Source organism: Thunnus maccoyii, chromosome 1 (assembly GCF_910596095.1).
Source record: "Thunnus maccoyii chromosome 1, fThuMac1.1, whole genome shotgun sequence".
NCBI lineage: Eukaryota > Metazoa > Chordata > Actinopteri > Scombriformes > Scombridae > Thunnus > Thunnus maccoyii.
The window spans coordinates 3,728,054-3,751,848 of record NC_056533.1 but is presented as its reverse complement, the minus strand read 5'-3'; the positions used below and the strand labels follow the sequence as shown (position 1 = coordinate 3,751,848).

The 23,795-nt window shown below is 40.1% G+C and overlaps 1 protein-coding gene across 1 annotated transcript in view; it reads right to left on the bottom strand.

Moving 5' to 3' along the window:
• Positions 1 to 8,630: 8,630 nt before the first annotated feature.
• Positions 8,631 to 23,795, bottom strand: part of ccdc102a (coiled-coil domain containing 102A) — a 42,504-nt gene continuing 27,339 nt past the window's right edge. The window contains exons 7-9 of the mRNA XM_042416646.1: positions 21,980 to 22,150; positions 20,761 to 20,864; positions 8,631 to 10,366 (exon numbers count right to left, since the gene is read on the bottom strand). Coding sequence (XP_042272580.1) covers positions 10,234 to 10,366; positions 20,761 to 20,864; positions 21,980 to 22,150 — 408 coding nt within the window. The 3' untranslated portion in view covers positions 8,631 to 10,233. The remainder of the gene's footprint in view (positions 10,367 to 20,760; positions 20,865 to 21,979; positions 22,151 to 23,795) is intronic.

The window sequence follows — 23,795 nt, the reverse complement described above, 5'->3', positions numbered from 1 at the left end:
GACTTGACCACAGCCCACGGCTCGATTCGAGCTGTGCACCAACTAAACCTCGCCGGTGTCTCTACACCACAGCCAACTACAGCTCAACCAGCACAAATCTGCTGCTGAGACGATACCAACTACAACGAAACTCGTCAACAGTAAGGCATAATATGGCTTAATGATCAAGGGTTGATGTTGAATAATGTTAAAATTAAAAAGACAATTTCTTCAAAGAAGTTGAGTTAGCTTTCTCTTAGCATTCCATTACGATACGTTAGCCTCGAGTCACACACTTCGAGCCACTAATTCTAAACAATTTTCTTTATTATTTTATTTTTATTATCATTTAAAGGCCTTAATTTTTTTTTGTTTATTATCTTATGCTTTATCTTGTATCCTCAAGACTTTTAGCTATTAATAAATGTCTTCATTTATCCAAAGAAGTTGTTGTTATTTCTTTGACTGCAGCAGACAGAGGTCACTGTTTTGAAAAGAAGGATTATGAGACTGATTAATTGGCCAAATTGAGAATTAAATTCAAGCTTTAAATGTTTTCTCCAGACATTAAAGGTTTACAATATAGAAGGTGATGCCCACCAAATGAGGTTTTATATTAAATACAAATAAATACAGAGTTACTCTCCTACGTGTGTGCTGAGAGAATTTCACTGTGCAAACACTGCAGTCAGATACACATCAACTCTACACACATCTTCTTTGTTACATTGTGTGTGAGTGTGTGTTGGGAAGGAGGCCATGGAGACGTCTTAGTAGCTGTGTTGGGATTTGGATCTATGACAGCAGCCATATTAGATATGTGTGTGTGTGTGTGTGTGTGTGTGTGTCAGGTACATCACAGAATCCTGTCATGAAAACAGAACAAGGCTGCCAGAAAGGCAATTGTATTTGTTGTTGCTGTTTTCTCTCTCATCTGCCCATCAGCCTGTTAGCACTGACACTCTGTCCTCTCTGCTCTGACAGGACTGAAAGGGACAATTATTTTATTGCCGGCACTCTCGTCTTCATTCTTTCTCAGTGTCTGTGTAGATATCCCAGCAGACCATCTCCTCCTTCTGTCAAGAAATAACAACCTCAGAAAATGGGATTGTTATACCTCTGTGTATTGTCTTGAGTCATTATTCATCTAAAGCCGTGTTTATAAAGATGATTTATGTTCATATTTGCTGGCACTGCTGTAATATGTATGAATGAATCATATCCAAGCTTATGAACCTTGAACTGAATGTAGAACAGTTCTGGCACTGTACCCCATGCATAAAAAAACTTTTTGTGAAAGTTTTTGTATCATTTTTACATTTTTTCTTTCTGTGTGTGAAGACATCTTACTCATAAAGTCTTTTACCTATAAAAGATTTTCAAGTGACATAATTCAACCTCTGCCAGCCGTATTAGAGGCATTCAGCTCTTTTCAACAGCAGTTTACAGCAATGGAGGACATTTCTACACATAAACCTCATCAGTTCCACAGACCTGAAGACTGGAAACTGATCAATTAATTACTGATTCATGTTAGTTTGAATCAGATTTCCATCAGCTTTGTTGTAAACGAGCAATAATTATCACACTAGTGATGGTAAAACTATTAAAGCTAGCATATGTAGTAGCTAGTAAATGCCAAGAGCCTTAAAGGACTACTCCAGCAATTTTTGTATGGCATTTCAATAAAGCACCGGGACTAACAAGATTTTTAAAAATAGTCAAATTTGTTGCAGCGGAGGTCAAGATATCTAGACTTTTAGTTCTCAGAATGTGTCAAGTGCCAAAAGCACTGGATCCTACACTTCCCATAATACAACTCCAAGGCTTATTTTTATTATTACACCAGATTTTTTTTCAAAGGAGTTCTTAATATGACCTTTGTTTGGGTTTACCAGTCAAAGAACTACTATAATGTGAATGATTTTGTTTTTTCTGAAGGTTTTCATTTGGAAGCAAAGGTGGAAGTAGCATGATGTTATCGTGCTGTAAATTCTCTTTAAGCGTGGTTACATTACATTTCTGAAATTACACTGCATTCAACGCCAAAGACGGAAGTGATGTCACATTTATTGCTTTATTGAGCAATAAACATATTATTATAATATTGATAAGAGTGACTCTATACCGTATTCAGTATAGGAGAGTACAGAATACAAGCACTACAGTTTCTATTTTGGTGTTATAACGAGTCCTTCAAACAACAACAGAATGCATCATTCATTAAAGCTGTTACAAAAATATTCACAACACTGTAGGGTTTCTGGTCTGTCACCACTATGGTTAAGATTAGAGTAGATCTATGCACAAAAATGAATGAATTTATTTATAAAAGCAACAGAAAAAAACTAGCAAGTGGACCTTGAGTTATGATTTTTCGCTAACTATTGTTTCCAAGGTCACAAATGCACTTTCACACACATGATAATGAAAAAATAGGTTAAAAAAATGGAATTGTCCTTTAATGTCTCAGCTGGGCCTGTGCTGATGGTAATGACCTGTGTGTGTTTGTGTGTTTGTGTGTGTGTGTGTGTGTTAGGATCATTTATTGGTGTTGTTCACATGCAGTCAAGCTTATATTGGTTTATTACAAAAGAGACAGGCACCAATTCAGTGCAATAAAAATGAATAGAAGAGTAGAGGTTGCCTGTCATTACAGCTACAGTCAATACAGGGAAACAGAGAGAAATCTAACAGGCCATTCAATTATTCCTCACAACACAATGAATCATTTTTACGTAGTTTTTTATTTTGTAGTGATACATAAGCATGTATGCTCACGCTCACACACACACACACACATATATATATGGTGCATGCATACAAGGAGATCTTGTGGTAGTGTGGAATAATTATAGAGGGATCAATGTAATGTTCTGCCTTCCTGCTGTCAGCCATTACTGGCCTAATGAGAAAGACCCTGAGAAAATTAACATAATGAACTAGGCTCCAGGCTTTGTACACACAAACACACACACACACTCTCACACACAATCATCCACTGCTAACAGCTTGAGTGTATGGGCACGCTGTGTGTTTGCAGTTATCCCAAGGGCACCATGGTGAATACTTGCACACATTTGTATGTCTAAACTGTCCATATACAACTCTTTGCTTTATGCAAAGTAAGCCCAAAACATACATTAACACACACACACACACACACACATTTAAGTGTAGAGCCAGAGTTGTGATTTCAGTCACTCTGACTCCAGTCCACACAAAGGTAAAACATTCATTATATGTCTTGGCTTCTCTCTCTCTCTCTCACACACACACACACAGTGTGATGAATATGATCTCAGAGGGAGATGTGAGTTGTTCTCCCATGCTGTGTGTGGGGAGTCAGGCTGAGGTTCAATCTCATTACTGTGTCTGCTTTTTGCAGTACACCACAGTCTGCACTGCCAAACACACCACAACAGTGTGTGTGAGTTTAACGCTCTTTCTCGCTCCAACTCCTTTGTCTCATATTTTCTAACTTTCTGGCTTTTTTACCCTCTCGTGCTGGGCTGCTGTCATTACTCAGCCTTTTGTTCTACCATGGAGGTTATACTGTATGTCCAACATAAAACATCTTCTGTATTGCTCATAAATTATTAGCTTTAAATCAAATTACTGTTTAATGTCACTCACAGTGATAACATCTGAGAATTAATACCCAACTCTTTTTAGCCGCTTTGAGCACTTTGTTTTGGTCTTACAGTAAATTTAATGTTTTGGTCTCAGAAGCATTGTTTCCAGCAGCAACAGGCAGCTGCAGTGAAAAAGTTCTGATAAAGTAACTGTACACTAGCTGCTCAGCACCGAACAGCAAAGTAAATAACCAGCTGGTGAACATAGTGGAGCATTTAGCAGCTAAAGAGAGAGATGTTTCAGGTGTTGGTCTGGAGACTAAAACAGAGCTAAAAAGCAAGTGAATATTGGATCGACATGATTAGATGACAGCTGTGTAGCTGTCAGCTTGTTTTAATGTTTTTCTGCTTCTGTCAGTCTTAACAAGTCAGACTGCAGAATCTGCGACATCTTTTAAATCACTTCTAAGAACTAATCTTTTTAAAAAGGCCTTTTGCTGTTTTATTTCCAGCATGTCTTATCTGTTTTATTATTATTGTTTTTATAGTTTTATCTCATATTATTGTTGGGTATTTTATTCCTTTTAAATTTGTATTTCTTTTATTTGTCTGGTTTTTATTTACCTCTGTTATTTTAATCTGGATTCAATCATGTAAAGCACTTTATAAGTGCTGTATAAATAAAATTTATCATTGTTATTATTATGAAATTCACTGGGCTGCACAGATTTTACTTAACAATCTAGGAAAATAAAATATACATTTATCAAGTTGTGTTAATATTTCAGTTGATGATGAATTGGTGCCATCAGGGTTACCTCAGCTCAGGCTTGGAGACCATACATTTACAGCAGAAAGCCTGTTACAGAGTCAGGGCATGCAGTTAGAAAGATGTAGGTGTTTATCAGGAAGAGAAGGTCTAACAAAAAGATGCTGTGGGTTAGACTGAAGGTACCTTGTGGACTTTCTGACCTCTAATAGTGCTATGGAGCAGTCTTTTTGTGAGTGGGTCCTTGTTTTGTTTGTCTTGTGCATGCAAGTGACACAACACAGTCCTGCAAACGATTTCACACTATACCAATGATCTACAGGAGCCAAGAAATGCAACAATGCACCAACAAAGACAGAGAAGAAGACTGCATGCTAGTAAACATGGATTTAAAGGAATTATTTAAAAATCAGCTTTGCAAATGTTTTATGAGGAAGGAAAAGCACTCAGGTTTTGTGAGGAACACAACACAAAACAACTTTTGTTTGTTTACAAGAAACTGCACAGGGTAACCTGAGGGGAAATGTTGTATCCAGATTTTTGGTGTAAATATTAAGGAGTCAAAGTCAGTCATCAGCTTTGACCGTTCTTTTTGAAAATCTTTCTCTTGTGAGCTCCACACTTTTATGGAAGTACAACGTTTTTACAGCATATGCTGATGTGCATTACAAACATGTTTACTTTTTTACTTTAGAATACCTCAATTCTAAATTTTCTGTATTAATGAAAATATTTTAAATGGCAAAGATGAGTGTTTAAGGACAGGAAACCCCCTGTGGTTTCTATAAATATCTTTCATTTCATTTCAACAACAAATATAGTCATTTAACACCAATTTCTCCTCCGAGTCCACTTTAGCCTTTTTTTTCGGATTGTCAGACGTATTTAATAAACACACTAGAAATACCCTGACAGTGAAAAGTTACCAACAGTATCACTGCTGGTTTCCTTAAATCACTCATTAGGAAAACTGTAGATTTTGAGAGAAACCTGAAGAACAACTTTGAAACTATAAACAATGAGGCGCCACTGGTTTCTGGAAAGTGTTCACCAAATAAAAAGACATGATTACTTTGAAACACATTATGAATACATATGGAGAAAAAATGACACAGTTACTCTTTTTTTTTTTTATATGTACAGTTGACATTTATAGAGCTGATACAAAACCACTGTGGTACAGATCATTTTTATAAAAACTAAACGATAACAACGACAACATAAATAGTTCAGAATCCTGATCAGTAAAAATATCTTGGTCCCCTTCCAGCGTCAGAGTTGAGGCCGAGGCAGAGAGTGACATTAGATGGTGGTGGAAGATAAATGAGTGTTTTATTGCTTTCACAACCGCGTCTATCCACTGCTAGACTGGAACTCTTTCACAGACGTCAGATTTAACACAGATGAGTTTTGCACAAATAAATGAACTCTTCAGTCCAACACTGTGTGTTTCCAAAACTCCCCCTTACTGCTGAATACACGGGTTGCCTTAAAGGAGAGTATTCAGCCTACAGGAATTTCACTGGCCAGGGCTTCATTATCCCATGATGCTGCTTTGGAGACTTACATACTTTTGATTTGTGGGATTTTTCTCCAAGAAAATTGCAATATTTTCAAATACTGAACATCAGCATAAAGGCTACATTAAAAAAAGCACACCTGCATCACCAGAACAACAACAGAACTTGGCTTGTATTTCTAGCCTTTGCTGTCTGGAAAGGTTTGGCTCTACTGGTTCGTAGACTGTAAATCTGGATGTCGACCCTTTTGTGTGTATGCAGAAAAAGGAAACTTCACTTCTAACAGTATCTGCCCATCAGTCTTGCTATGCCTATTCAGACTGAACAAAACAAACAAACATTCAAACCAGAACCAAACCTAAAATACATCAGTTTGAGGCTCTTCCTCATAAAGTACAACACTAATAAATTACAGCTTTTGAATATTCAGTTTCAGAGTTCATTAAGGCCCGGTCACACCAGAAAATGGCAGTGAAATTCATGTGCACATCCACATGAAATAAAGGCTTGGTGACGAAGTGGCTAATCGCAGGGCTGGTTGGTGAAGCACTGTAGCTAGCTAATCCCTAACGTGCTAGCTAGCCTGGAACATGGAAGCGCTACAACAGTTCTTTGAGCTTTGTACTGAAGTTCTTCAAGTCAAGTCAAGAGATTGTGTTATGTAGCACGACAAACTAGCAAAGCTGTAGACAGAACCACATTTCCATGCACGTGCAGTGGCGGGTTACTACGTTATCGCTATTTTTACTCTTTGGAGCCGTTTCTAAACAAACTACTGTAGCCACGAAGGATCATGTCACCCAGTGCAGCAGTGTGGCTCACTGAGAGGGTTTTTAATAGTTCTTGACAACAACAGAGGTCTACAGCACAGAGGAATAAGATATATCAGACTTTGGATACACACACAATACTTGTAAGTAGGATGAGTTGATTGTAGGTTTGGTTCTGCACATGAGATTCGTTGACAATAAGAAAAATATAGAAAATCATCAGCCTTATCTTTTAAATGCTGGTGTGCCCGGGCCTTTAGTGGACATTCACGGCCTCCTTAACAGACACACTTAGGGAGAGATTTTACTTCTCCCCTCATGTGTAACATTACACTAATGCATGATGAGTCTGTTCTTTTTACATGGATGTGTTACATTCACTTACTTAGCTCATGTTCTAACATTCACTCTTGTTTGTTTATTGTCAGGGAGCAGCTGCAGTCATGCTGGGAACACACTACACAATGAAATGATCAGATTGAAACATTTACATGAGAATGCCATATAGTTACAGGACTACTTACTCCATATAGGTCACATTTACCCCCAAACACTCTGCAGTTAAGTATGTGGTTTTGGTTTTTACAGTTACTCCTATTACTTCTTTTTGGCTGGACTGGCCATGAACCAGCCCTGTAACCACGGTTGTCTGTAAGTGAGTGAGTGAGTGATGATGTTACACCATTGGTCGGCTGGCTGAGTGTTGATGTGTCCCCATTGGCTGTTGCTCTTTCAAAATGAATTGGCGTGAGATGATGGAAGTGGAGGACAGCAGCGCTACACAGAGTGACTATATTTCCTGCTCTGAGCTCTGGTGTTAAATGCAGAGAAGTCGGCTAAACTCCTGTTTAAACAGACGCGTATCAGCGACTGTCCATTTGGCAGCGCTGTCAGCACTCGGCAGGAGAGAGGCTCCGTGGTGCGTTTGGATTTTTTAACTGAACTAATACCAGGATGCAAGCCTTTTATTTCTCCGATGTTTTCACATCACAAACGATGAACAACAGCATTAAAACAGGAGTCTTGCAGGTAAAACATGCAACTCATGTAGCTGTTATATCAGTTAAGTGTGGGGCGGCTGCTCTGGAGGTGCGCTTGATTTGACTGTAACTGTGATAATCAGGCAGAGATAAACCTCCTGAGTCTGCACCCAAATGCTGATTTACAATTTCCACCACAGCCTCCATGGTCAACGACCAGGAAAAAGGCAGAAAAAAGGCGCATAGAGGCATGAGGGAGAGCGCACAGTTAAAGCACCTCAAATAACCATCAGTCTGACAAAACACTCAATAGAGTGAAAAACAAGAGACATCCACAGAGTGACACAGATGAAAGAGCAGAGGGAGTTAACAGATAATTAGAATATTTATAATTAGAATTTAGAAATTAGTCTCTTTCAAATCAGACATCCCAAGATATGAGTGGAAAATATTGTTCTTGCAACTACATTTATAACCAAACGTAGCTCAACCATGTCATGTGATGCTACTTCAGTACACTTTACCAGCAAATATTACTGGGACCACCACAGAAAATTGCAGATGAACATTTAATATCCAGGAATTCACATTATAGACACGACCACTGACCTGTAACACACTGAACACAGTTTCACACACTGACCGTACACGGTCCAGCCTTGTACTAGGTTCTGACCTAGTCTTGTCTCTTCACAAAAAAAAGTGTGAAAATGACAGTTTGACATTTTACAGGGTGGCGATGTGCCAGACTATGTCTTGGCCAGTAAATTCCTGGACTCTCTGCTGGTAGCTGGTTGTAATTTTGTATGTTTTCATGATAAAATTTTAGCCTGTATCTTAAATGATGGGTTCACATTTTTTCTGTCACAATGTCTGTCTTAAAACAACAGTCAGGAACCCAAATGAACATTGGTTTCAATGTGATGGGGGACAAAATCCACAGTCCTCCTTCTGTGCAAAAATGTATTTAAAAGTTTATCTGAAGCTAATATGAAGCTTCAGCGTCCAAACGAATCATATCAACAAGATATCTTTCAATGTTACAGTCTTTTTATTGTAAAAAAAAAAAAAAAAAGAAAAAAGAAAAAAGTCAAATAAATTGTGAACGTTTTTGCACCTGAAGGGCAGAGTTCAACAAATGTACTATTGGACAAACTGGAGCAGGTTTTCTCAGTTTGAGTGGGCTGTGAATGGGGAGTGGTTGTAATTCTATCCAACTTGTAGCTATACTCAGGCTAAACACTGTGCAGTGTGCCCCCAGCATTGGTTGTGAACTTGAAAGATATCAGAAATGGTGAATCCTCAATATTTGGGAGAAAAATACTTACAAATACTGCTTAAAATGTGGCAGACCATTTTAACAACATGTCAATTGTTTAAGTGATTGATATTTCCTTGTGATATATCAATAAACACCTTGAAGCTCATAGGGACATAGCTGACAGCTGGGGAGAGCATCAGGAACAGAGCGGGGTTAATACTGCTGATGTAGATGTGGGGTTGAGGCTTGTTTTAGTAGAGTAGCACAGTTCAGACGGGACAGCTGTGATGCTTGTGATGATGTGAGGTAAGAGTGAGTGAGTACACTGAAAAGATGGTAGGTGTCGGCCTCTGCTAGAGTGGTTTGGTGGAAGTTCATCAATAAGTTCATTGAAGAAAGATCCTTTCATTCAGCATTACACTGTCCAGCCATCCTGTTTGAATATCCATCACACTCCTGCTGGGTTTGATCTTGCTGCTGTGTGTCTATGCCAGTATGTCTGGGTGTGTGTGTAGAACTGTGTATGTTCTGTGTAATGATTAGGTGTGTGCTTATCATATTGCTGTTAGGTGGGAACTTTGTCACATCAATGTTTTCATGTTTTAACTGATAATGAATCCAGGATGTGTGTAGCCTAGCTTAGCACAAAGAGTGGAAGCAGGGGGCAAACTGCTAGCCTATCTCCATCAAAAGTGACAAAATACACCTGTAAAAACTGCTTCACATTTTTGACCTAAGCTAGGCTAAGTCAATTATGGACTAACAAGGTTAATGACTAATCAATTGACTGATCGCAGGAAAGAATCAACGCTACATAAACTGCAAAAGGTGCACATCATTATTCATGCATCACTGGGACATCTGTTCCATGGGTGCAGGTGTTTTCAGCAGCTGGACTTATGATGAACACTGGATCAAATGACCATATTCAATATGAAAGGTGTCGCTAATAGTAAAAAACACACAGAGAATTATCTCAAACTCTGCAGTTCACCTCAGCTCTACTGAGCGTTTTAACCTCTTGAGCTCATTATTTTGGTTTTTACAGTCATAACTTTACTGTTTGGGTCAATCTCAACCAGGATCTGTCTGTACTGGATGTACTGAGATAAAAGTGATACTGATCATCTGATCTGACTCTGGGTAAAATATTTCCCAAAATGTCATTCTTTCAAAACTTGATGTTTGAGCAAAACATGGCTGTTTCCTGCGGCTGTGAAAAGTTGTGTTTTTGAGGAAACAAAGTTTCCCCCCCAACAGCAACAATATTCACCTCCTTTATGTGACTGCTGATGTTTGTGTAAAATGATATCCTGTATCACTGTATGCATTTACCGTGTGTGTGTGTGTGTGTGTGTGTGTGTGTGTGTGTGTGTGTGTCATGGGATTTGGAGCTGCAGTTCCTCTTCCTCTTCGTCCATGTCGCTGGTCGGGCCCTCTGGGTTTTCAGGGCTGAACCGAGCCGATCGCATCTTCCCAAACAGACCAGGATTCTGCTGCTGCCGCCGCAGTCTGACAGGGAGACACACATACAGAATCCCACTCAGTCAAATCATACACAATTGAAAAGAAAAGTTCCTGACCTAGGAATAGAATTACCAACACTTCCTCATTGAGAACAGAAAATAGTCTGAAATGAGAGGTGAATGTCTTCACAAAGCCACTATCATTATGTCCAGAAATCCTCCATCACACAAATGAGAGGAAATTTCTATGTCTTGTGAAAAAACAGCAAAATAGTTCTCTTGGTTGCAAAACCTGTATCGGCCTGCCACAACCTAAATCAGTTTGTTTTTCTGTATATATGTTTGTTCTAATGGACTGTATTGTTAAAAGTCTGTTGTCATTTGATGATCTATTTTGTTTTCTTGTGTGAAACCTATCCAATAGTATGTTGGATATATTTAGCTTTGGCAATAAAGTAACCTTTAACATTCATGGTGTCCATTCAGTCTTATAGGAATTGCGCGGCTGGTGCATCCGCCAAAAAAGTTTCTAGCATCCGGGTTTGCTTCTGCGTTGTGCGGCCCACTGAATGTGCGCAGTAGTGTTTCCCCCGCTGGCCCCGCCCACGAGTTCCCGCTCAGCCCATACACTTTACATTGTGATGACGTCATGGATTTTTAAATCACTTTTGTCGGCTCGAGGACAGTTTTACAATTACAAAACCTCCATGGATCAAAAGTTCATAACAGAAAGAGTCATAATTGACCTTGTATGCAGTTCGAGGGGTCCTGTCAACAGTTTTACAGACGTCTCTTCTACAATGGTGGTCGATGGGAAAAATGCTCTTTGGGCCACAGGGGGTTTTTCACTGCAATACCGCGAGTGGCCACTGGGAAAAATTAGCTGCCAGGCTGAGCGGTGGAGCCCTATCCAGCTCTTATTATACATCTATGACATTATCATGGTGCACCATCTTCTTCTTTTGTGATTTACTGCACTCGACAGGAGAATCAGCGCCACCAACTGTTAACTTCAAAGTGCTCAACTATTAATACTCAATAAATAGTATTGGATGGATTTTCTTTTCTTGAGTTTCTGAAATTTCAGTTAAAATTTGTGCTACATTTGGATGTTAACCTGGCTAATGTGTATAAATGTGTGTTGGAGATTCTAAAAAGAAACTGACATCTTCAATATCACTGGAGTTATTTATGCTGAAGACATATGAATCTACCGTTGAAGATGTGATCTACATGGAGTTCACTCCAGTGAGCCACTAAAATGAAAATCTCATTTCACCCTAAGCTGTATGCATTTCCAATTGATTTTAAAAAAAAAACTAATGGCTATTGATTCTTTCAAAGATGAAAGCTTGGTTTGATATAAAAACAGATCTGATTTGGACACATTCTACTCAGTGTCCAATTTTTCCTTTGCTACCCTTGTTTTGCCTAAACACACTAGTTGAGGATGGTTGGATGGACTGATGCACCACAGCTTCAGCTTTCTTTAAGGTCGAGGACATTTAAATCCTTTCATGCATTTCAGTTGAGCCGTTTCCACATATGAACTCCAGACAATGTCCAGAGAATCAGGTCCGGATATTTTCCGGAGTTGCCTTATCACAGACGTAGCACACAGCCTTGTCTGTCCGTCTTACCTGAACTCAGACTGTTTGAACTCCCTGCAGACAGACTGGTCACACATTTAAAGAGATTTCTAACCTTGTCTTGACAACATCAACATGTACATCACATCAAGCTAATCTCAAATGACGGACAGAGTAAGAATCTGCTTGATAAAGAACACCCTACTGCAACAATCAACTGGTCCGATTTTTCAATATATGCTGTGACTTTGTGCAAATGACGACACAAAAAATAAAACTTTTCTGTTGAGTTGTTCAGCTGCTCTCTTCTGTCATGTCTGCTTGTAATATGTCAGTTGCTGCCTCAGAGAAACGCTTCAATGATTTCAGTGGAATTTTGACTGAACTGATGTTCACATCCGACACCAGAGACCACATTTGAACAGAGACAGCGGTTACCTTTCCCCTCATATACAACACCTGTTATCACTCCACCAGATTTCTACATTTCAGATACGTGGTGACAACTGAGCGAACCATATCCACATAACTAGTTAGCTTCCACTTCCATTTCTGCTTCCTTCACCTCCCCTCCTTTTGATCTTCTCACCTTCTTTCCTTCTCCGTCTCCCCCTCCTTTCCTCCTCTCAGTCTCTCTTTCTCTCAGTCTGTCTCCTGTGTGAATTTGTCAGTCAGCAGGCAGCCCGGTGAGAGTCAGAGCAACTGCTAGATAAACTAGAAAAGTGTTTGGACCACAACACCGGCTCCACCACTAAAAGCTTTTCTATTGAGCCTAAAAACACTTGGCAGAGCTACAGACATGAATGACTATTAATCTAAAGAGAGAGACACGATGAAGACAGGGAGGATGGAGACACAGACATGCCTGCATCCATTTTCCCAAACTGTGTTGTGGTCATTCTCTCAGTGAGTAATGAGGAGATCGATCCTGTGAGAGCGACAGTGTGGCCATGATGCATCAGGTCATGTTTAGTTTAAAAACTAACACAGTATTATACATAAAGTATATCAAGACAGTAATCTCTGCCAGAGGTCTTTTCCTAACATTACTCACCACAGGAGAAAACTTCTGACAGATTGGGTGCAAACCAGCTGTGGCAACTCCCAGGGGACAACTGTGTCACTGCTGGGATGGATGTGGCTCAGCGGGTAGAGCAGGGTCCTTAACTAATGGCAGGTTTGGTGGTTCAGTCCCCAGCTAATCCTGTCCACATGTCAAAGTGTCTTTGGGCCACAAACAGAACCCTAAAGTGCTTCTGATGGTGTCATTGTGTGTGTGTGAGAATCAGTGAATGAGAGGCAAATTGTAAAGCACTTTGGATAAAAATGCTGTGTGAGTGCATAGAGAGACAAACTAACACTGGAACTTCTGGGTTCTGTTCTAGAAGTAAGAAAACCTCATTTAATATTCCATTAACATGTGTAACTATGATAATGATCTAATATGGTTGTTTTTTCAATACTTATGTGTTATTATAAGTCCTATATGTTCGTGGGCTAAACGTCACGGCGTGACAGAAGAGGAGAGTCCAATCAGTAAGTTGAGAGGGCGCAGCTAGCTCAGACATGTCTGGAATAACAGCAGGACAGAGAAGAATGAACACTGTTTTGACACAGCACAGTTTACAATTAGATAGGTGAAAAAGAGATTTAGAAGAAAGTGTTGGGGAGTTTTATGGATATGGATGAAACCAAGTACCAGTGCTGTTGCGTTGGTAGTTTTTCATGGGAGCTTTAGTTTCTTCTGTGCACACAAAATAATAGTTGTTTCACTTCATAGAGGAAGCAGAGTTTTTTTAGAATATGAAAAGTACATGCTTCGTTTTTTCAGAAAAACCAATGAAATATGAATGAACCATTGAATTACAAGAGCTAGTGGAAAAGATGCTAGCCCAGACATGACGTCATGACCTCATCTACCTATCTGAATTCAAAGTTTAGACTTCACCTTCTATAGTTGGACTGAACACTGGTATCTGGAACACTGGCAGTTATGTAGGGCTGCAGATATCTCCAAGAAGATGACATACAATCCAGGCAGCAGGGTTATACCCCAATCAGGATATTTAGAGTCAACTAGTTGGCATTTCAGGCCAAAGCATCAACTCATAATCATAGGTAACATTTCTCATTACCAACAATAATAACTGATGCCGCCTCCCGCCAGTTACAGCTGAGCTCACCAGCCGATCAGCCGCCCCACCCTAAACTCCCATAAGGGAGGTTGTTTGAGTAAGAGATCCAAGTGTTTGAAGGTTTATCAGACACCAAAACACTGCACAACACCTTATAATACTGTTAAACAGGATTTTACAACTCTGAAAAGTGACCAAAACAGCAGGTGTTTTCTCCTCAGTGTAAAAAAAATGCATGGTAAATGTCAGGATTATATCTGATCTTTTTGGAAAACAAAATAAATAAATAAATAAATATTAAAAATATGAAAAAAAGAAATATGCTTTTATGAAAGGGGCAGTTACCATCCTATACCGCTTATGAAGATGTTAACAAGAAAAGCTGACATATGGCAGCATGAAAATAACCATTTAAATTCCCAATATGTGGTCAGTTTATCCAAATAATGTCTGTTTGGAAATTTGCTTTGACATTTTCGAAGATGTGGGGGAACGGCTGGCTGGGTCCTGCCATTTCACCAAACTCTCTGTTTGTCTTTCCTGTGCCGTCCAGAAGGCGTTGTCCGTCTGCTGTCTACCATCTGCCCCAATCCATGTGAATGCAGCGCAAGTGTGGGAGATGTGCACGCTGCAGTTTATATTATCTCATGATTTATTTGCTGACCTGCTCCTGTGGACTAGCTTATGTGGACAAACAAGTAGGATGTTAAAAACAAGAATCAGTGAACTCAGAACACAAGGTCAGTTGTTACTACTGTTCCTTTAATGCAGCGGTGTGTTTGGGATGAATAAAGGCAAGTCTGCCGAGTAAGGTGGAACCATGGACGCAGTGGAGGAGGTTACCAGACAATCACCTTACCTCCTATGACACCAGCAAGAAAGCATGTGACAACATAACAATGTATGATCCCTCATAAAGGCTGGCTGCGACTCTGAGACTAGAGCTACACTTTACAATACATATGGCAGGGACGTGCAGAGGATGTTAGAGGGGCAGGGGCCCAAATTCATAAAAGGCAATTTTTGCAAATAATTAAATACATATATGCCTGGTATGACTACTTTTGCAACACTATGAAAGGGATGTACAATATGTATTTAAAACAAACCCATGACTGAGGTTAGTTCAAACACTGCTGCATGACAGTTAATTAATGATACATGCAAAGAAATGAAGTGTATTTCAGTAAATTCTCCTCACATGTTTACCAAGCCAACTCTTATCTATCCCTCTGACTGACATCCTCACTTGCAGAAGCTCAGCTTAATACTGCTGACAAAGATACACTTCCTCTGGCTGCACGGCTGCCTCTCTCTCCTCCATATTTGTCTCTTACCACCTCTCCATAGAAGACATAATTGCTTCAGTAATAACAGGCAATAAGAAGATGCTGATATTGTATTGCTAAGATACAATTACTCTGTGTCAACAAATTAGTTTAATATAATTCACATATCATATCATAATACTGAGGCTTGGAAGACATCATGCATTTAATCCACAATTCTAAAAAGCAACACATAAGCTTTAGAGGTGTATTAGATATAATACACATATATAAATATATACATATATAAAAGATTTGAACAGTTAATATTATATACATCCCTTCCCTCCCTCCCTCCAAAAATACTGAAAAAAGTGCTTGAGCTTAACTATTTGCCTAAATATATAATGATATTTAATAAACAGTTAACATTCATGTAAATGTAGCTGCATTCACTGTCCTGATACACACATTCACCTGTTGAGCAAACACAACACATAACATATGAAGAAAGGAAATATGTGTGCTTACTGCACATATAATCTTACATTAGGTGTTACTTTCATATCTGACATTAATAAGAAACACAATGACAACATCACTGCTGACAACAGTTAATGCGGATCAGTTTGACGCTAGAAATTCAGATTCACTTAGCTAACATTGAATACACCTGATTGGCTGCTTGTTACAGAGGGGAGGAAAACGTGCTTAATTTCAACATACTTCTTAAGTGTATCATATCGTCGTTATCTTGTAGCTTGCATGGGATAACGATGCAGACCTTTTTCACAATTAAACTACGAAGAGAAACATGTTATTTGACAGTATCCATACCCGCTTTGCATGGGATCTGCGATGACAATAGTAGTCAGACTACTGAGTTCCATCAGCTAGTCACTATTAACACAGCTAATTCTGTTGATTAATTTTGTCCATGTGCCCCCTGATTATTTTAATTTCACCAGAACAACAAAATACATGAAGGTTCATTCTTGACCTTGGGAACACAAATCTGTGATAACATTCCAGTTTATTGAAAAACCGAAAGCCCTAGAAAAGGCTAGTAAGGGAACCTTGGGTTTATATTATTTTGACACAGATACTGAGAGGATATTATAAGGGTATTATAGCAATTTCAAAATGCACTTCTTAAAGTTGGGGGACTCTAAAGAGATAGATTTAAAAAAAAGGGAACGATCAATGCAGCAGGGACCAAGATATCCTGACTTTTAGGCCGTATTCAGACTAAACACCAGTCCTCCCATTCATTACAATGGGGGTAGTGTGTTTAGGCTGTGGGGGTTTTCGCCGTAGTGGTGCCACACAGGCCCGCAGCGAGAAAGTTGATCCAGAGTCAACTTTTGGATGTACCCGACCTGATCTCAGGCTGCAGTGGCCAATCACAGCTGGAGATCAGACTGATCAGAGCTGTAAACTCTGCCATGAGGGAGGACAAAGATGTTACTAGGGGGAGGGGAGGACATTTCTCTTTGTTTGGTAACTTTAAAAGTATAGTCAGACTTTACTGTCGGCTTCCTGACTCATTTTAAAAAAGACGAGAGAAAAAGAGAAAGAGAGAGACAGAGAGACAGAGAGATAGAGAGAGAGAGAGAGAGGCTGTGGTTGAGCCAGCTGGAGAGGGAACGGTAGTAGTGAGATAGCAAGTGAAACAGATCAATAAATCATTATTTTATGATTGTTCCACAGCAGTTATGTTCTAGAGAACAATTAAACACGCCCACACCCCTCTACTCAACCCTGCGGAGGTGTGCCGCAACACCTTATGGTGTTGGTCTGAATACAGACTTAGTTACCGGTACAGGTCAAGCTTCAAAATGCTAGATCCCACACATACACACTAGGGGTGCAACGGTATGTGTACTCGTCGTGAACTGTTCAGTACAGGATGTATGGTTCGGCATGTGACTTTCCTTGGTTCAGTACACTCCATGACCCAAACAATTACTGTCAAAATAGTTTCATAATCTATTTACTACTGACATGCAGAACAGTAATTCTAGAGTGCGAGTTTCACCTGGAATGTTTTGGCAGCGCACCACTTAGCTGTAGCATGCTCATGGATGTATGCTAACTGGTTTAGCCCTTCCCTCTCTGTGACGGTCAGCTTTGACTCTGCTTTTGCAGTTGGGAACAACTATAAACACATTTGATTTCCGACAAGGTCAGACAACATGTCGTAAGAATCAGTTCTGAGTGACCATAGATCATCATAAAACAGCTGTCAGCAGGTGTCCTGACTCTGTGCAGTAAACAGAAAGGTTGTTGTCTTTTCCACTGCAGCACAACTAAACTGTTTCAATAATAGTTCTGGCCAATGAGTCATTGTTGGATATTTACATTTTTCAAAATAAAAGGACTGAAATGTTACTTTTTACCTTTCTTTTATTTTCTGCTGTACTGAAATTGTACTGAACCATGACCCCAAAACCAAGGTACATACTGAACTGTGAATTTTGTGCACCGTTACACCACTAATACACACACATATAGTTCCTAATATTGTGGTTTAGGAAAAACACTAAAACTCAGTGATCCAGTACTCGCAGTACAGGTTGTGACACATGCACACACATTCTGTGTATGCTTTCTTGTGTTAGTGGTACATATCATAAAACACGCCAACAGGATGGAGTGATGTAGAGAGAACAGGGCCATCCGTCAACATGAAGGATGAGCTTTAACACACTCAAATTATAATACAGCTTTAGGTGGGATGAAACAAACACATACAGTGATGCTCAGACAGAAGACACACACACACACACACACACACACACACACACACACACACACACACACACACACACACACACACCCTGGTCAAGCAGTCTCTAAGAAAGTGAATGAATTAAAATAAAAAACAGAATGAAGGAGAGCTTAAGCTACACCCTCTGTGAGAACACACACAGATTTGTGTCAGTCTCTGAAGCCGTTACCATGCCGACACGCCTGTCACTCCTCCACACAGCGGAGCGATGAGAGAGCTCTCTGTTACTAGGGTAACCTGCGACTGGGAGCTCGGCGATTGGCTGCCGGGTGCCAGAGCAACGACGTGGAGAAAATGGAAAGAATGCAGAGGGAGAGGCAGAGAGCACGGAGCTGAGGACTGTGCAAAGCTGATAGAGTGTGAGAGCTAAAGTAAGTGACAGGCAATAACACACAAACACACACACATACACACACACACACACACACACATACACACACTGAGAGCAAAAGAAGCTAATCTCTAAATAGTAAGAGAAGTGAGTGCCGAGGCTCACAGTGAGCCTGGCAGCTACAAGTAGGCTGTCAGCTTCATATCCCACACACACCTGAGCACAGTGTGTTTTGAGTAGGTGCCTTCATGGCTGTCTAGGAGTGTTTGAGAGTGTGTGTGCTGTTGCTAAATAGGGCGCCCTTCTTGCTTTAGAGTACAAAAATTCTAAGTTTAGCATAAGCCTCTTTGTAACATAGTTCAATGTCCTTGTGAATTTTGATAACAAGATACTAGCGGAGCATATATTATGGTGCGTTTTTGCCTTCTGGAATCCTAGACTGACTCTGCATTTACAGTTTAGAAAGAAAGAAGTATAAATAAATCCTTTTTTATTTAAAAGGGGCAAATCTATTAGAGTGGAACGCTGAAATAAATTTGACAGCATACAGTGTGTGGGAAGCATCAGTAGTGATAAAAGTACTAGGAGTAGTGACGTACAGTAGATAGTGGCCTTATTAAAGGCTAAATGTCAACTATGTTGGGTCGTGCTCATTTGACTTCTTCCCAGTTGCAGAGACAATCAACCAATAAGAGCTTTGCATGCGGGATTAGAGGTAGCTGTATACTTCTTCAGACATGCTTGTCGGACGGTAGAAATGCCCATCAAACCCCCCCCCCCCCCCCCCCCCCCCCCGCAACCTTCTGATGGCAGAAAAGTGGGCGCTGTGCACAGTCATTTCTACATTCACACCTACTTCACGCAGTGATTGGTCAGCTGTGTGGGTGTGAGAAACAGGGTTTTAACTTCTCTCCCTATCTCCCCTTTTTCATTTATGACACAACTGTTTCTGTCACTTTTCACATGAACAGCAGAGTGCAACACTATGACTGCCTTCCAGGAGATAATGTCTGACAATATGCTCTGTTATACCTGTATTTAAACGATATCACGTCTCCCCGATATCACATCTCCCCCTCCCCTCTCTGTGACGGTAGGCTTTTCACCCTTGAATGAAGTCCTTTGGAACAGCTATAAACACATTTGACAACAAGTTGTAAGAACCAGTTCTGAGCGACTACAAACCGAGCTTAATGGGGACGTTATCTTCCTACATAGTTAGCCGGCTACGTAGCTGCTAACATGAAACATGACAACAGATTACGGCCACAAAAATGGCGCCAAGCATGGATAACATCAGTACAGCTGTATGAGATAGATGACAGCTCCTCAACTGTCATGTTACTTAGTTGTTGTGAAAAAAATGAACTGCTCCTCGCAACCACTACTGCAGCTTCATACATCACTCACTACTGATTGGTTGGGTCATAACAAAACAAAAGAAAAGGGCCCCCCTCCCCAAACAGCTTGACATGATGGCATTTCAGTCTGGTTAGCAAGCTAGGTAGGTACGCTACCATCAAAAGACACCACTCAGTATTACAAATAACTCAACTGGTTTCAGAAAGTTTGTTAACTATATAAACATATACAAATATGTGAATCAGATTTTAAACCATCACTTGCTGCACAGCTTCTCATTCAGTTTTTTCAAGCACAATGGACTATGATGGGATTGTAGATGCAGGGGTTGGGCTGGTTTATTGTAACAAGGTTGGTGAATTAATAGCAACTGTAATATTGTCTCTTGTTTGGCAGTTAGTGAACATGTTACATTACATACACACACAAGTCAGGCTGCTAAACATACAGCAGATATTGCACTGATATTACATTTCCACTTTGGGTCATTAATGCTAACTGATTGGTGCCCATTAATTTTTGCTGCAGTTCCTCCCTTGTTAATTTTCAGACAATAACCCTTAACAACTGATGGTGAGATTGTGAATGAGCAGCGATCAGTGCACTTACCAGGAGCAATATAGTTTCCATTAGAAGTGAGACTGATGACTGCGTTGGTTTTGCATTTGAAACCCACTCAACCAATATGTCAGTTGGTGTAATACAGGAAATGACATCAGTGGAAATGTACAAATTCTTTGTCAAAACACTTTCCAAAGATACACACATTGTATCTGTTGCCACTGAGAAGCTTGTTGGCATATTCATCTGAAATCTGTTCTGCTATGTGCTGGCCCCTGTGTGTGTGTGTGTGTGTGTGTTTCTGTATGGTTATATTGCCATTATCAGCTGCCAAGTACGAATTCAAGAGACTGTGTGTGTGTGTGTGTGTGTGTGTGCTTGTGTGTGTGTGTGACTGTTTCACCTGGACTGTAAGTGTTCCAATTGGACCTGCAGGTTCTCAGTCTGCTCGACCTGCTCATCCAAAGACCTCTGCAGCTTCCTCGTCTGGTTATGGGACTCATCCAGCTGGAACACACACACACACACACACACACACACACACAGACTTATTTTTAAAAAAATGCAAACTCATGGATCTCAAATCGACAAGCATTCCATTTCCAAGCATTGACACGCAAGGATGCTCCACTGAATTTGCTCCCCGATCATAACAACCCCACTACTGCACCTTTACTATTTCTTATGTCTGCATGCTGTTTCCTGTCCATTGACATGACACTACCTGCAGCCAGTACAGTAAGAGTTAGGTTTATGCGTGTAGAAACGTTAAAAGGGAAATTCTGGTATTTTTCAACCTGGGCCTTGATCTTGCATGGTGGAACTGCCACAATTATGAGAATAAGGCCCGGGTTGAAAAATACCACAAAATAAAATGAAAATGAATAAAAATGACAATATGGTATCTGGCCTTAAAACTTCACTCAGCACAGACATTGTCTTAAACACATTCATATTTATGTTGTGAGGTTTTAGTCGTGTTGTTAGGTTTGAGTGACAGGAAGAGATCCATCCCTTTGATCCACACAAAAGTGTCTCAACTATTGGATGGTTTGCCATGTAACATTGTACAGACATTTGTTTTCCCCAGAGGATATATTCTCATGGCTTTGGTGATCATTTGACTTTTCCTCTGTTGCCATCAGCAGGTCTAACTTTTCACTTAATCACTGAAATATCTCAACATTCTCTTGATGCGTTGGCACCAAATTTTGTACACTGACATTCATGGTCCCCAGAGGATGACTCCTAATGACTTTGGTGATGCTTTGACTTGTCCTCTAGCATCACCATGGGGGGGAACATTTTTGACCATTGGATGGATTGCCATGAAATGTAGAGCAGTGTTCCTCAGGTGATGAATTGTAAAATTCTGTCATCTAGCACCATCAGCTGGTCATAATGTCTGTTGCAATGCTACTGCAAAACTAATCACATTCCCATCAGACTCAGCTGTACTTTGTGTTCAGTGCTAATTAGCAAATGTCAGCATGCTATCATCCTAAACTAAAACGGTTAACATCAACATGCTAGCATTGTAATTGTGAGCGTGTTAGCATGCTCATGTGAGTATTTAGCTGGTTGGTTGGAATGAGTGTGTATTGGTGGAGCCATGTTCCTACCTCATCCTCAGCCTGTCCTAACTCTTTCTTGAGCTCTTCTACCCGCAGTCGCAGCTTTTTGACTTCGGCCTCGTGGCTGTCCACCCTCCGGTTGGCGTGGGCAAGCTCGGCCGTCTTCTCCTGGAACTGCTTCTTCAGTTTAGAGTGAACATGGCGAAGGTCGGCCAGCTCCTGAGGACACAGCAGACAGACAGAAGTGAAGCTTACAGCCGACAAACTTTTCAAGAGGCTGACTCTGGTCAACCAGCTCTTCTGCCTCATTTACTACTGAAAAGTATTAGCTGATTGATTGCTTTGTCGATCTGTTGTCATTTATGAAGTAAAAATACCAAATATTTGCTGATTCCAAGTTCTTCACTGTGAGGATTTGCCCATGAACAATGAATCAAAATAGAAAACATGTTTAGTTAAAGGCAGTATTGATGAATGATACTGAATCATTAATACATTAGTCTCCAATGTATGAAACTTGCTCAGATCCAGTCCCCAAATTACATTCACTACTATTCATTATGTCAGTCAGGTCCCAAATGATTCACCAATACTGATGTATATATATACTAATATTCAAGAGATCAAAAAATCCATTCAATATATCGGCCAATATTCTTTTTTTTTTTTTTTTTTTAAACACAAAAACAAGACATAAACAAACACTTTTAACAAGAATCCCTTAAAAAGTAACTTTTTATCCGGTTTAAGCTTGAACATGCTTACTTCACATAATCAACCCTCAGAACCACTGGATAAACAAGATAATGGTGACATAGTGTCTACATCGCCTCAAACCCATCTTTTGCATTTCTGAACTGAACATTGTTTTAAAAACTACTCAGAAATGTTGACAGCAGGAATGGTTCTCTGTCCTGCTTCCTGACAACATGTAACAACAGGAAGTGAGCAGGGCACGCCCTCTCTGAAAGACCAATAAGAACATCCGTGATGAAAGTGTAATGGCTTCTGAATTGATGTGTGGAAATACTATACATTTGGTTGTCCTCCAAACTGTTTCAAATAGGTTTCTCATCTGTTTATTCGGCTGTAATTCTGGGTAATTGTGGTTGCGGTAAGGTTTGAACCGACAGGAAGCTCTACTCCACAAGTTTGCATTGGGATTAGCTAAGGAGAGCCTGCACTTGGAGCTAATGGCATCATCAATAATGCACCATTGTCACTCACTGCACTTTCATGTACTTTCATGGCGTTGATTGAGTCTCCTGCTCTGCTGTCTCATACTTAATGGTTCCCCAGACAGGGCAGCTTCCAAGAAGCTTTCCTGAACTTCTACGCCAATACGATGGAGAGAAATGAGATATCTACAGGAACAATAAAAGTCAAGCCCAGATCAAGGAAGGGGAAATGACCTTTGCTTACTTATTTATTTATATCTGCATTTTCAATCCATGTTACATCTTTATTATCTATTTAAAATGTATTCCTTCAGCTATCATGACAGGATTTAGTTTAATGTCTTATGTGTATTTGGTTAGAAGAAGAAATTGATGCTTTATCTGTTGATGAAGACGTGACATGCAGACTCCCCCCTCCCCCTCATCGAATATTTACATGATAATGAAGGAAAATGTCTGAATGCACACACAAATACTAGTCTAACCCCAGAGCCAGTTCAAACAAAGAGCAGCAGGATAATGCAGAAGGGAATAATTAAAAGGAGGGGTGCTGGGCTCTTGAGAAGGAGACAGGGATGACGGGATGAGGAGACAGATGAGGAGCAGTGGGGGGGTTGAGTGTAATTGGAGGGGTGGTATTTTACAGGACGATAAAGGTGAAGCATAAGAACAAAGAGAACTGACAG